This window comes from Botryllus schlosseri, chromosome 16 (assembly GCF_051294905.1).
Source record: "Botryllus schlosseri isolate E-star chromosome 16, Bs_hap1, whole genome shotgun sequence".
NCBI lineage: Eukaryota > Metazoa > Chordata > Ascidiacea > Stolidobranchia > Styelidae > Botryllus > Botryllus schlosseri.
Window position 1 is genome coordinate 22017401 of NC_137251.1, and position 15771 is coordinate 22033171.

General features: G+C 40.3%; 1 protein-coding gene across 1 annotated transcript in view; it reads right to left on the reverse strand.

The window, feature by feature from the left end:
• LOC145458308 (bifunctional 3'-5' exonuclease/ATP-dependent helicase WRN-like) overlaps window positions 1–15771 on the reverse strand; it is a 35318-nt gene that overhangs the window by 16059 nt on the left and 3488 nt on the right. Inside the window, exons 3-12 of the mRNA XM_080336640.1 lie at window positions 13000–13255; window positions 12410–12457; window positions 10190–10386; window positions 9558–9625; window positions 8325–8508; window positions 7864–8053; window positions 7020–7126; window positions 6246–6387; window positions 1217–1280; window positions 414–574 (exon numbers count right to left, since the gene is read on the reverse strand). Coding sequence (XP_080192766.1) covers window positions 414–574; window positions 1217–1280; window positions 6246–6387; window positions 7020–7126; window positions 7864–8053; window positions 8325–8508; window positions 9558–9625; window positions 10190–10386; window positions 12410–12457; window positions 13000–13255 — 1417 coding nt within the window. The remainder of the gene's footprint in view (window positions 1–413; window positions 575–1216; window positions 1281–6245; window positions 6388–7019; window positions 7127–7863; window positions 8054–8324; window positions 8509–9557; window positions 9626–10189; window positions 10387–12409; window positions 12458–12999; window positions 13256–15771) is intronic.

Here is a 15771-nt window from a genome sequence, read left to right on the forward strand (position 1 = left end):
GTAGAACTGGTATTTTGTTCTTTGTGATCATATTTTATTTGCCTGGTAATCTAATTCTAATCGAATCCGTGAAATGTTCCTGTGCTGCAATTCAAATTCTAATCGTATATCTGGTTTTTCATGAAAATGCTGCAGGAGAAGTGTATCGTACGGAACGATCCAAGCTTGCTGCGCAGTCATTAGCTATTCTAGTACTTAGAAGAACCAACTATGATTTGCTATGAAGTGAAATTCATTCAATGCCAAACTTTTCACGTATTCAGTAATTCTAAACTGAAATTTGGAAAAGAAGTGTGTAGCTATAACACTAATTCTTATCTAATTTGAACAAAAACTGTGTTGCTATTCTAATTCTAGTCTAATTTGGAAAAACTGTGTAGCTATAATACTAACGCAGCTCAGCAGCACAAAACCTGATAGTAACTCTCGATGTCCTTGGGAGCGCCGTAATGTACGATCCTCCTCACGTCTGGTTTATCGATGCCCATTCCGAAGGCCACGGTGGCGATGATGCATTGAATCTCGTCTCGCATAAACCTGTGATGCGCCTGCTTGCGTCTTTGGATTGATAAACCTTGATACAGCGAGAAAATATTACCATAGCTAGGCCGGTTCATTTAGGACTTGTCTAAAGCAGTTGAAAATGAGTTCAGATTGACCGCGTCAAATGTAAATAGGTGAAAAATTTTCAAACAGTTCAACTTCTAGAAACTGCATTGTCTCATCGCTAGGGCCAGACAATCGACTATTCAAGAATCCCTCATTATGGCGTCAGAATAGTATGAATGATGTGGAACGTTCAAACATGTACCTTTTTTGCGACCACTAAGAATATAATGTCAGATTTACATGACACGAAAGATAATTTGGTATTTTTTCGATCACACCTATTTCATTGCACTTTGTGACAATGCTGTTGGTCGATCACCACTTCTAAGATATGTCAATTCCAGTGACGTATGTAACTTTGGACTACATGTTTCGTATGCTGCAATACGACGGACGACCAATCGTGGTTTCAAGACTTACACAGAGGATAATACTATCAAAACTATAATTCTTGCATGGACCGTATCATTTTACTACTGGAAAGAACCCACTCTCACTGTTCGACCGAGATCATTAGAATGAAGATTCGATTTTGATTATTTGAGTCTTTGAACCATGCCTTTTGACACTGCTGTTAAAAATGACAAATCTCAAAGCCCGTTCTTACCAGCGTGATAAATTGCAGATGGTACACCGAGGGATTGCACTACGCCGGCGATCCTAGCAGTTTCCTGAAATGAGACAATCATATTTTAATGCTTATGCCCAGGGTTGTAACGAGTCGGGTCATGACTTGACTTGATTCGAGTCATTTTCTTAAAAACAACGAAAGACCTGACTCGAGTTGATTTGTGTTTTGACGAGACTCTGACGACCAAGACAGCCATTTCTATGATTTCCATTGTTCGGTTGCTTTAGGGAGAATTGCGACTTTTCTGTTTGTTACATTCTATACACCGTCAAATGTGGCTAGATAGTACTGACGAAATGTAACAAATTTTGTTTAAAATGTCTCAGCTTTCAAGTATAACCGGTATTGAAGAGTTCTGGGTCATTTTTAAACAGATTGGAACAACTATTTTAGCATTGTGACTTACATTGAGTCCGTGAACTGTGTATTACAACATGATGCAGGAAAACATGTTGTGAATTTTTAAATTGATTTAAAATTTGATGTTTCTTTCTCGAATGAAAGGAAAAGCACGCAAATTATTCCATTTTGCAATTGGGATGTAAAATTGTACTATAGGTTATTTGTCGGTATAGAACCACTGAGCTACGATAAATCCTACCATCAACCATCAATTTTCGACACCATAAATAAATTGGTAGTGAAGACAGACTTGTACAAACTGGTAGTTTTCAAAGCGCGCAACTAGAACTAGGATTAGAACTACGAAAAATTCCTGTAGTTTGTACAAATCTGCCAACAGCCCATCTAGAAAATATTAGTTCGAAGAGCAGCTAAAGAAAAAAATGTAGCAAAAATTGTAAATATCCAAGACAATAAATAAATTGATAGAGAAATTGTAACAGCCAGACTGGTACAAACTACTTGATTTTCAAAATCTTCAAATAGAACTACCCGCTTCTCAGAATCCGCAACTAGAACTAGGCTACTCACTTTTCAAAATCTGATACTAGAACTAGAACTAGAATCATCACCAGAAATTTGATGATGAAAGCAGAGCTAAGGAACACAGTGAGAAAATTGTGGCACTTAAAGCCAAACTAAGTAGCTTAGCGCATGGTTTTTGTGGAACTGCAATCGACAGAAGTGATTTCACGATGACGTCCGATTGCTACAGGAGCATCAGATCCCTGAAATCCAATAAGTCAATTCACATAACCAAACCTGATAAAGGACCTGGTGTAGTCATTTTGAATAAGTGTGACTACATTTCTAAAATGGATTCAATTCTTGGCGACAAGTCTAAATTTGAAATCCTTGGCCCTGCGTGTGACAATGACAACACCTCCAAGATAGAAGCTCGTATTCAGCGTATACTATTGACCCTCAAGAAGGCGGGAAAAATCTCTTCTGCTGAATACGACGACATCAGACCCACTGGCTCCATTCGACCACGTATGTATGGTCTTCCGAAGACCCATAAATCGAATGTACCCTTACGTCCGATACTATCGATGGTTGGATCAGCGTATCACAAAGTCGCGAAGTGGATTGCGAGATATCTTGAGCCGGTGAGTTTGTTCTATGGTGGTAACTGCATTCGTGACTCATTCACATTTGCTGATACCATTCGTAATGTTGATCTCGATGAGTCCGGAATCTCTATGTGTTCATTTGATATATCTATCTAGTTTATTCACGAACGTGCCAGTTCAAGAGACTATGGAGATTTGTGCCAATGAACTCTATGGTGGTGTCCTTCCATCTCCTCCATTCTCGAGGTCTTCTTTTGTTAAATTAATGCGATTGATCACTTGTGATGTCGAATTTAGTTTCAATAACACCATATATACACAGATCGATGGTGTTGCAATGGGATCGCCGCTTGGTCCCATTCTGGCTAACATTTTTGTGGGGTATTACGAAAAACGGTTATTCGAAGATATTGATCGACCATTAATGTATCAAAGATATGTTGATGACACCTTCGCCATATTTGAAAATGAATCCCAGTGTCAGGCGCGTAGCCAGCCGAAAAATATGGGAGGGGTTTGAAATGAAGAGGGCGGGGTTTCGATTTTTATAGCATCAATTCATTAGGGTTAAGTAGTGCGTAAATGACGATTTTACAATCGCATCGCGTTGACGAACTTACGCGTATGATAAGCTTGCCAACGTGTCCGGAAGTGCTGTTAATTAACGAGTCCCTGATCTCTCGCGAACAATTGAATACGCGAGCTTTCTCAACGCGTATTACGCGCATATTAACGCATATCACGTAACCTCGGCGACGATTTGCACAAGTCAAAATGTCCGAGTTGTTATGTAATCTGTTCTATAATGGCACCGTTTTCAGGTGGTTCAATTTCAAACCTTTCTCATCTTTTATAACTCAAGCATTGACACACATCTTCCGATGGTTATGTTCAAGTATTAGCGAAAATCAATCAAGTATGTACGGCGTACGCACGTACAATGTCGTCGTCGTACATGTTTGAGGTCGATTGCGGACATTTGATGTCATTCAGTTTAGCGATGTCACTCTTTAATCACAATCGCAAATCCGCATACAATCCATCGAGAGATAGGAGCCAAAGCATGCCAGGCCTGAGACGCGATCGTTAGGCTAGCGATGATATCTTTCGTATCGGGCGTATTGTGGATGCGATTGTTGTGTAAGCCAACGATGATATGGTGCGGGACAGGCAAAGCAGATGCGATTGTGCAGGCGATGGTATAGTTCGCACCGGGCCTATTGCATATGCGGTTCTTCAAGCCAGAAGAACTAGGCTTGTAAGAGACGTGATAAATCAGGCTAGCAACAATTGCCGAGCGCGCGCCAATCGATGACTTAATTTCGCAATAATCTCAGCGAGATCGATTCTCGTTAGTTTTTGTTGTGCCGATGATTGCGAAATTAAGTCATCGGTTGGCGCGCGCTCGGCAATCGTTGCTAGCCTGATTTATCACGTCTCTAACAAGCCTAGTTCTACTGGCTTGAAGAACCGCATCTGCAATAGGCCCAGCCAATTAGCCGCGGCCGCGCGCAAGCCTGGCCCGGCTGTGTTAAAGGATTTTAGCAAAAATATGTTAGCGTAGATTGAAGAATGCCGTTTGAATACAGTGTTCTTCAGATAACCTGTGGCTATTTCTTTGTTCTTTGTTGATATTAAGCCGTCAAATTGTAAATCAAAGTTGCGTTGCCGTGTATCGGTGAATGCGTGAGATTAAGTATCCAATTGTTGAAGCATAGACCCAATAGAGTTCTAAATTTGATGAGATCGCGGACCACGCGACAATTATGAATTACGCGTCGCCAGTGAGGTGAATACTGCAATACATCCGATATTATTAATACTGATTACGCGCGTTCGGAAAAGCGACACGACGAGTTGTAGCTACACTGTCACTGTGATTACATTATACGATATAATGACCTTGTCTCCCTTGCACGCACGAGAAAAAAGCCCTCTCTCGTCTACTGTGCACACGAGAGAAGACGCTAGAAAAAAGCCATCTTATAAATCGGTCATATCATTGCGCAAGAGCGTGCTGCAAATTAGCTAGTGCTACTGACCGACGAAATATTGAAATGCATCGAGAGGGGTTTCGCGTAAATGGAAGGGGTTTCGCGTTTCAAAAGTCGGGGGTCCCGACCCCCGAAACCCCTCCCCTGGCTACGCGCCTGCCCAGTGTGATTTGTTTCTGAGCAAATTGAATGGTCTTCACCCATCACTGAAATTCACCATGGAAAAAGAGGTTAATAATTCATTAGCATTCCTTGATGTTGTAGTGGAAAAGACGGGTGCTAATTTTGTTACATCAGTTTACCGTAAGCCTACATTCAGTGGGCAATACATTTCGTGGGATTCTTTCTGTCCAGTAAAACGCAAAGTAAATTTGATAAGAACTCTGGTACACAGGGCTCTGATGATTTGTAGTAAAGTCAAACTTGATTCTGAATTGGAGAACATTCGGTCAATCTTTCAGTCAAATGGTTATCCTGATCATATCATTAAAATGACCATAGATCGTAAACTCAAAGATTTCAGAAAAGTTAAACCGTTTGGACCTAGAAAATGTCCTGTTTATTTGCATCTTCCTTGGATTGGGAAAGTGTCCAACAGGTTTGAAAAACAAATTAAATCGTCAGTGAGTCATTGTTTTTCACAAGTAGAACCTCAGATAATCTTCATGACGAAATCTCTGATGCCTGCAACGCAAAAGGATGTGCTACCTGCGACAAATCAAAGCAACATAATATATGAATACACGTGCCGATGTGGCAGTCGGTATGTAGGTCGCACGTCTCAGCGCTTGCAGCATAGAATTCGCCAGCATGTCCCACGGCAAATTAGAATAAATAATGTTTCTCCAACTCCTTCATCGCAGTCTGTTGACACACTGCGTGATTATGATCAAGTTACTGCTTGTAATTCGTCTATTGGACAGCATCTCTTATCCCATCCAGAATGTGCTGATCATTACAATGACAGTCAATTTTCTATACTTGCTCGTGGCCGTTCTCTTTTTCATTTAAAGGTCCTGGAATCTACGACCATAAAGCTACGAAAGCCGATTCTCTGTCGCCAGAAGGAACGCCTCTACACTCTTGTGAATATTTCATTAATGTTATGTGTTGTGTTTTTTGGTTATTTATAACCGAATATGTACTCGTTAACGTTTGTTTTGTACCGTTACTACCGATCTAGCCCGTCTACTAGTAGTTTGTTTTTGTTATTATTACGTCATACAGACAAAATAGTTCTTACATTTCGAATTTGATTCACCCTATCACTAACGTTCGCTACTGATGAGAGTTAGTCGAAAAGCTTTTAGCGAATAAATTAACAATATGAAGTTATTGTTTCGCGTTAGAACTAGAACTAGAACTCAAAAATCCAGTAGTTAGTAAAAGTTTGCTTACAGCCCATCTAGAATATCTTAGATTAGCTAAATAAAAACGCACCAAAAACAATACAATATGGGTATAGACAAGATGTTTGAGTAGCACCCAACTAGACAAGGTGTCCCACAAACCAATATTGTATTTTCTTTAACGTACCTTTTTTGTGGGGCAATATATGATGGTGGGTCCGTCAAATTCGTACCGAACCGGCCCTTTCCCTGGCTTCTGTCTCATTAGCGAAAGCAGATCGGCGGACGGGTCACTTGTTTTGTTGTAAACGTCCAAATAGAGGTTGACCCTTTACAAGTGTAAATCCATATTGTTGTCAGATTTGGACAAGTAGCTCATATTTCCAGCTATCCTATTAGACTAATTAGAGAAATTGCAGATCATCGAATTCTAATCTAATTCGTGAAAGATTTCCACGGTCTCATTTGATACCGGTACTAATCAAATTTGTGCTTTTCTTGAAATTGTTATAAGAGAACTGCATAGCGGAAATCGAGCCAAGCTTGCCGTGCATGCAATTGCCATTCTCATGCTCAAGATAATGAACTCTGATTTGATATGAACGGACCCCGATTCCATATCCAAGTTTTGCGAAAAAACTGAAACGAGTCATTTCGCAAAAATGACTCGACTTGACACGACTCGTCATATAAGCGAGATCAAGCCATTTTCAATACTAAATTATTCTGTATTTGTTAGTCGATTCTGAACGAATAGTGACTTAAATTGTTCTTAAATAACTTGACTTGACTCGAGTCACCTTCAAAAATGAAATATCTAAATTCGAGTCATAGCGTGCAATGAATTGACATGACCTGCGACTCGAAGGTAGCCCTCCTCTCCGTTTAGACTGTGACAAAAGTGACTTTACGACAATACTGTGACTAAGATAATATCGACTAAAATAGCGATTGGTCTCACCTGTCAAAACTTGTCAGGGTTACGACTGGATTCTTCAACTTGAGAGAAGTGCAGATGTCTCGACGAACAGCGGGTGTCGCTGTGGCAGTCACGGCCAGGATTGGAACCTGTGCAGTGGAGAAGGGTGATAGTTGATTTGATCTGCATTGTAAAATGACGAAATCTACAACTTCTTGGAGGTAGGCTACATAACTTCATTATGAAACTCCCACAGAAATTTTCCACCAGTATGGCTTCCGATGGATTCGCAGATCGTGTTAATTCCTCACAGTGTTCTGTTTTATCACTTCAATAACCTGGCAGCAGGATATAGATGTTACGAAAAAACCACGCTTAAGCTATTGCCTACAATACAATAGCATCTTCCAAACTTGACAAGACCTTGAACTTCCCAACTTGATAAGAACCAGCCTAAACTGCGGCAACACCGTTTTTGTCAGATCATGATGTAATACACCGTGGTATATAATCCGGCGCTTACTGAATATAAGCATATCGGGTGATCGCAATACCATTAATGAAACCCTCCGTTCCATGTTTGCCGGAATTATCAGCGACACCATACCACTGCTCATCATCAGTAACCTGTACTATGTCTGAAGTCTGATGTTCCATTATTTGAAAATCTAATTAGGAAAACATTGTATAGCTATTATTTTAACTCTACTCTAATTTAGAAAAGTCAAAAAATTCCAAGATGTTCAAGTCTGGCAGCATACTCAAAAGACTTTCAGCGAAAAAAAGCTGAGAAAACATCATTCTGTAAGATGGTGTTTCTAATAGGGTCACAGCATTTTCATTTCCTGAAACTGAACAAACATCACGACAGCAGGATGCAACATACGTTCGGCAGTAACGATTTGAGATTTCCCAGTTTTCTATAGGAATCGCGAAAATCGTGTCCCCACTGCGACACGCAATGAGCTTCGTCGATGGCGATCAGAGATATGTCGACGGTCTCGCTGAGAGCTCGCAGATTTTCCGATGCAACCGCCGCGTATTCGGGAGTGATGTACACCACCCTGTACTTTCCTCTGTGAAAAAAGATTGAAAAATAGTTACAACAGCGCCTATCAAAACTCGATCTGCTGAATATAATACAGTGTTATATCTCAATTGCAAAATGAAAAAAATGGACATCGAGTCCGTTCCGTTTTAATTCAGAAATTTGCAACCTATTTACTGCATCGTGGATGATGTGCGATTGTGCATGTGCAAAGTTCAAATATGTACCTTTTACACCACAATGCCAGTTCAACATCACATCAAAGAGGATTTGGTATTTTTTTGATAATGGCTAGTTACCGAAAAAGCCCGCTCATGACTTCACTTTTATTTTCTTGCGCCGAGCCCAGAAAGCAAGCCGGGATGCTGTTGGTCTCCAGTTTCAAGACCTGGTCCTCCATGAGAGAGATCAACGGAGATATGCAGATCGCGGTGGAATGGGAGTACACCGGCGGGAATTGGTAGCAAAGACTCTTTCCGTATCCTGGAATGAAGCAAAACAGAATATATCAATCACTCGCTGCGCACCAGAGCAGGCCAGCAACAAAGCACAATGGAATTGTGTATCGATATGGAAATGAACCGGAATATTTTCGGCTGACACTCGTCGGGGTTAATCATCAGCAGCTAGGAGGGATTTGGGTAGTACATCGGATATCAACAATCGTATCACAAAATATGACGTCACTAGCATGTAAATTCGAACGATCATGTCACACGGATGACTCAAGCTCGATGACAAGATTACCCCTGACGAGCGTCAGCTGTTCCCATTTGGGTTCATTTCAATATATATTGATTGCTTAATTGTATAATTGAAGTTGTGTACTTGGAAGAGTCTCTTCAAATAAGTGAGTAGTTCTACTTAGTCAGCGTATTTTAGTTAGTATTCAAGCCTCTACTTGCAAGTACTTTTAAAAATAGATTCGGTAGACGGTTTGCAAACGTGAAGCCTGGTATTCTTAAACTTTCTTAAAGGTATGGAAAAGTTCCGTCCTTGCTCTCCGAGTAGACAGCAGCTCAAATGCGACCCGTAGAGGAGAATCATGCACCCCTTGTTTGCGATTGCACATGTTATTTGCTAGTCTTTATATTTTAGTACATTTTTAGAGGAATCAGTTCGCCAATGTAGCTGGCCTTATTTGTATTCGGTTTTCCCAATCATTGTAATTTTACGATTTTTGTGATTTGTAAGATTTTTAGTGATTTTGATTGTTCGATTACTCTTTATTTATCTTTTCGCAAGTGACGTGTTCCGTAAAGCTGTGCAGCGCGCTCTCCATATCATACATGCCCGTGAAATCGCAGCTCATTAAAAATGCATTCAATTTACGTGTGAGGATTGGGTCGCGAGATGTCACTGAAACTCAAATTGCGGTCGCGGTCCAAAAGTTTCAGAACCACTGCGTTAAGCTGCCCGTCAGAGCTAGATACTTTCAAAATTGCAGCTTGTAAAATCTCTTAGGTAGCCTACTCGATTTCGTCCAGCCCCATTACTAGCCTGCAGAAAACGCGAACACAACATTGACATACCCGTTGCCATCACGACGCATTGATCTCTTTTCTCGTTCAACGTCGTGTTGATAATTCTCCATTGCATGCTGAACAAAATGACAATAGAATATTTGTGACGTTTTGTTGCCAATCATGAAGAAATAGAGCAGCCGCTGTTTCAAACTTGTAAGGCGAGCAGCATAACCAGGGTACGATGCCATTCTTTTCAAAATGTGATCAATCAGAAGTTCCTAGTTCACACAGCTTTCATTATCTGGTTTTTGATTACTTACGTGAAGGCTTTTCTATTGCCAAGTCACTACAGGCAGACCTGGAAATGAACAGTGGACAACTAGAAAATTTACAGTGTTTTCAAATTATATCACAAGTACAATTATTGCTACAAGTTTCATTTAAAATTAGGCTAGAATTAGTAGTATAGCTACAAGTTTACTGACCATGACCAACTATCATGGTTCTTCCCCACATAAGAAACATATATACCGGGATCTCAATATAATTCAGATACGATTGTTGATAGATAATGTTCTCTCCAATTCTCTACTAGTGCTGATGATTACCCCTAACGAGTGTCAGATGAAAATATTCGGGTTTATTTCAAAATTAATACATGATTCAATCATTTAGAAAGAAAACAGTGTGCCACTCACGGTCTGAACTTGGAGTGTCCAAAATATTGCTTGAGAACGTCGATGTATTTTTTCTCGGGAGGAATATAATTGGCGTCGACCCCTTCCTCATCGTTAGAATCTTCAGTTTGCTCTCCGGACCCAAAAGCAAACTCTCCTTTATCAATTTCATCATCAAAAGACTCATCTATGACATCGCCGCTTGCGGAATACAATTCCTGAATATCATGATTTTGCGTTTAGTTGTGTGTAGCAGACATCGGAAACTAGAGAATTCCAGTGGTCTAATTAGACCAGGGGCTCTCACCTTATTTCTTACCGCATAACACCGCTAGATTTTATTATTTTATTGCATACCAACCCTGACGCATCATAACATATTTAAATAGGCCTATACCTTCGATCAAGACAATTTACATTAGACATGCATTTACCATTTGACTTTACCACCGAATTAGACTAATTAGAGCAAAATGCCTGTAGTTTCATTCTAAACTAATTTGTCAAATGTTTCTATGCTCGCGTGCTCTATCAATCTATTTCAGACGTTACTGCAAAGCAGGTTTAGCAACGTGTGTCCTCGATTCTCGCCAATCGTGGATTTTTATACCGGAAGTAAATTATGCCAGGATGCAACAGTCGATTGCCAAATAAGGCACGAAATATAGGCATGGCTAGAGACATTCATGGGACTGCTGCAACACATCCACTTAATAGCCCTTGTAAACAATGGCATTCTTTGCTGTGCATTTAGAAAGGAAGTCGACGATTGAAAGTTAACACAGTTCAAACTTTTGAGAATATTTCAACTCTTAATTTAATACAAACGAAACTTGATTTTAGTTGTATTTATATTTCGAATTCAGTAATTCTAATTCTAATCTAACACGGAAAATCTGCGTAACTATAATTCTAATTCTCAGACTTTTAAAATCATTTGATCTAGTTCTAGTTGCGCATTTTGAAAGTTTACTAGTTTGTACAGGTCTGTGAACAATCTTTTGTTACATAGAATATTAGCGAAAGAATTCCAAATCAGCCCACCACACCAAGTGGTAAAAGCCTCATTCAAAGCACAAATTGTAATCATAGCCCAGCCAAACTAAAAAAATCAAGTCATATTATCTCATCACACAAATGGAAAGGGCATGTTTTTAAAAAAAGTGCCACCTGATGTGACTTACATGTTGGCCTGGGCGTCAGCTTACTAATTTTTAAAGGCAATCTGACCATCAGAAAAAGTCCACTAACAGTAAAGTAACTGTTGGACATACTCAGAGGCTGCCAGTAAACAAATACTTTTGCTACTGTAATAACTTACTTCAGTGGTTATCTTTCTAAACTACTTCCACTTCTAGATGAGCAGTTTATTAAGCAAAAGTACTGACTTGTGACACTTTCAACTTTGAACAATTTATAGTAATAGTTTGGGGTTAAGAATGTTAAGATTACGTGAATTTTATTCTGAAAATGCTACAGGTGAAGTGTATTGTGCAAAGCTAGTCAAGCTCGGTGTACAGACATTCCCATTCTCATGCTTTATGATAATGAACCGAAATCTGATTTGATATAAACTGAACCCGATTCACTATCAAAGTTTTGCTTGAAAACTGACTCGAGAAACTTCACAAAAATGACTTAACACAACTCATCATATAAGTAAGGGGATTGTGTCTGCCTCAGTGAGACCAAGTGCTTTTCGATAATAATTTATTCTCGATATATTTGTTACTCGATTCTGAATAAATAGTAACTCAATTTGTACTTGAATAACTTGACTTGAGCCACTTATGAAGAAACTTGATTCGAGACATAATGTGCCATAAATTGATATGAATTGTGACACGAAGGCAGCCCTCCTCTCCCTTCAGATTAGGATAAAAGTGATTTTGCGACAATACTGCGACTAAGATAGTATCGCCTGAAATAGGGATTGGTCACCTATAGAAACTCGTCAGGGTTACATTCTTCAACATGCTTATGAGAATGAGCTTATGATTTGATATGCCCAAGTTGTAGCGACGTCGATAATTCTAATTGTAATCTAGCTTAGAAAAAGTGTGCAGCTATCATCCAACTTGTAACCTAATTTGGAAAAGCTGAAATTCTCAAGTTGGCCAACTCTGGATGACATGTCTCGGAAATTGTTATTTTTACTTGTCATCGAGTAAAAATCGAGATCGCTAATTCTTCTTCTACTAGAGTGGCAACGCAGACTATTGGGACAACCTTTGAACTTACCCTTGACTCTGTGCGGTGATCTTTACGATGGCTGGCATCTCCTGTGATCTGAAATTGAGAAGAACACTTGACTTGGAAGCATGGCACAAAAATGAACATGGTAATGTACAGTACACATATCGAGAGACTCGGGAGGTACAGAACTTCAATATGCAATTGAATAATATATTGATATTGAAATAAACCAAAATATTTACGGCTGACACTCGCCAGGGATAATCGTCAGCAACGAGTAGAGAATTCGAAAGAACATCGTATATCAAAAATCGCACCGTTATTGCTGGCAAGATTCTGGATATACAATGTTTATTTGAGTTCTCTAGTTATTGACAATTGACCCTGAAGAATGCTAGCCTGAAATGACAAGGGAGTATTTAAAATTCATTAATTTATTCAACTAGAGCTAAAACAAGAACTACTCAATTTTCATAATCCGCAACTAGAACTACAAATACTCACTTTTCAAAATCAGTAAATATAACTAGAAGTAGAACGACTTAAAAAGCCAGGAATTAGTTGAACGTCATCCAATTATATTGATAGTTTGTACAAGTCTGACAGTAGGTCACAATGTAGAGAAAGGACAGTACCACAGCGCGTTCAAAATCTTCTACAATCACATCGTCTTCATTTGAGTAGTGGTTCGACCTAACAGGAGCTGGATCATCTGATATGAAGTCATCCAAGAGTCGACCGTCTTCCGCTATAAATGCGTCTAGGTCGTCATCTTCGATAGCGAATGGATTATCTACCGGGGTACAGGGTGTGTTATTTTCATTGCCAGTAGCCCTTTCATCTTTCAATGATCCCTGGTTATTTGCGGTCTTGCACGTTTCTGGAGTCATTCTGGAGAAAAGCAGATACGGACGACTAGCACCTTCATCGATAACCCAATATATTCAGCCGACGTTCAAAAAGAGATGAGATCTAGCTTTAAGCGCACTTCTAAAACAATGTACTTGAACAGCTTCACAGCCATTGATATGCTCATAGGCGCCGACTTTTATTTTTTTATGAGGTGGCGAAGTCTTGTGACGTCATAATTGTTACATATGGATGACGTCATCGTTGCACGAAAACGCACTTTACTACATGCCGCTGGCGTACGTGCAGAGTTAAACCATTCGCGTCACGTTTTAATATCGGCCATGCACTCATTAATATCAAACCATGCAGTCGATTATTAAATGGAATCTTGAAACGGTACGATCATTCGAAAGTGTAACTGCGACCTGCGCAACCGACGGAATGTATCGAACAAAAATCAGAATTCACGTCACTGAGAATCTGCAGTTGCATCAATGTTATTCATGCGCAATTCGCCGTGTTGAGTAACGAAATACAATACGCACTGGCCTTGCAAGTAACACACGACAACTCTCGAATATTTCAAGCACACAATAATGATGATTGCAAGCGCGAAATCGCGCTGCCAATCAGTAATTGTCTATTGCGGTTTCTTGCTTCGCGTTGACCAACTCGCATCGCGGCAATTGTTTGCTGATTAAAACAGTGATTTGGGCGACATTGGTGCATTTCCGATTTACGTTCGCGAATCATTTCGGGAGTACTTTGGTCAATTCGCAAATTCAATTTGCATGTCGACGGCCGCCAACACATACTAATTAAATTACGTGTTGATAGCCGCACAAATTTGCTTCTACGGCTGCAGGTTGGCCACCCCTGGGCCAAAAATTAATTCCACTTCAGGGCGCATGCCGCGATCTTATCAATAGAAATCCGCTGACGACCTAATGCCTAATAGTTTAATATTCGATATTGTTGTTCTCGATAAAAGTACATCCAGCAATCAAGTTTATCGTTGTTCAAACGAATCGAATAAAATCAGAATTTGTGCCACCCAGAATCTTGTGATGCATCAATATTTGACAATGGCATGGCATGGCCTACTGCACGTTAATAATGAAAGGAACTCTGAAAAATGACTTTGTGCGACAATTTCGGAGTACGAATGTATCCAGTAGATAACAAGTTATATGGATGATGGGATGATGGCAAATGCGAAAGCGTGTAATTTGATCAGAATCGCCACGGATGGGTTCGAGTCCGACACCGTATTGAGTAGCTTTCGTCGCGACAATTGTTTTCTCATTATATCGGTGTTTAGGCTGTATTGCTGCATTTCCCGATTAATGGCACTGGCAAAGCCTTGTTAGAGTAACGAATCTGCGCAGAAATGAATTCCAATTTGCAGGCACACGCAAACACATCCTCCAATTTCGCGCTCCGATTACCAAGACTATTACTAAGCTAGCTAGCTGGTGAATGGTTCTGTAATCGAATATGGGTACACATAATTTAGATTTCAGAAAAGGAGAACGTCTATTGGGGTGCTTGGTCGGGAGAGGAGATCTACGATGGTGCTTCTCAGCACACGCTAGGCGCGTAGCCAGTCGAAAATAGGGGGGGACTTGGATTTTTTCAAATATACCAATATAACATCAATTCAATTCGGGTTAAGTACATGTGTAAATGGCGATCATGTAATCTGTTCGTGTTGACGATTTTAGGCGTATGATAAGCTTGCCAAAGAGTCCGGGAGTGCTGTCAATTGGCGAATCCCTGATATCTGGTGAACAATTAAATACGCGCGCGTATTACGCAGTTTCGACGACAGTTTTCGGAAATCTGAACTTGATGGCACCGATTTCAAACCTTTGTCGTCTTTCAGAACTCGAGCCATGATACACATCTTCTGATCGTTACGTTAAAGTATTAGCGGAAATCAATTACGCACGTTAAAGTGCGTTTGCAGCGATTCGATGTTACTCAGTTTCGCGATGTCGCTTTTTAATCAATATGACATAAAACAATCACTAGTTAGCGTAAACTCGACCGCATTGTCTCAAAACCAGCGAGAGATAGGAGCCAAAGCATGTTATGCCCGAGACGCGATAGTTAGGCCAGCGATGATAGCTTTCGCACCAGGCCTATTGCAGATGCTATGGTGTAGGCCAGCCATGATAACGAGCACACCAGGCCGAAGCCGCCAATGCAGATGCGATTGCGCAGGCAAGCGATGATATAGTGTGAACTGGGCCTATTATAGATGCGATTGTTCAAGCCTGCGGAAACAGGCTAGCTCGGTACGCGATAAATCAGGCTAGCGACGATTGTCACGCACACAGAAATGAATGACCTAATTTTGCGACCATCTCAGCGGGAGATCATCACAGACTTTTCTCCCTAATTGACAACACGTCTCTCGCCAATCAGCCGGGCGGAACATTGATAACACAATTATTGAATTGCAACTGGGTATTAGAGTTAGAATGATCATTTCAAAATGACGGGGCTTCGCATTTCAAATAGGAAAGTTCGACCCCAGAAACCCCCGTAGC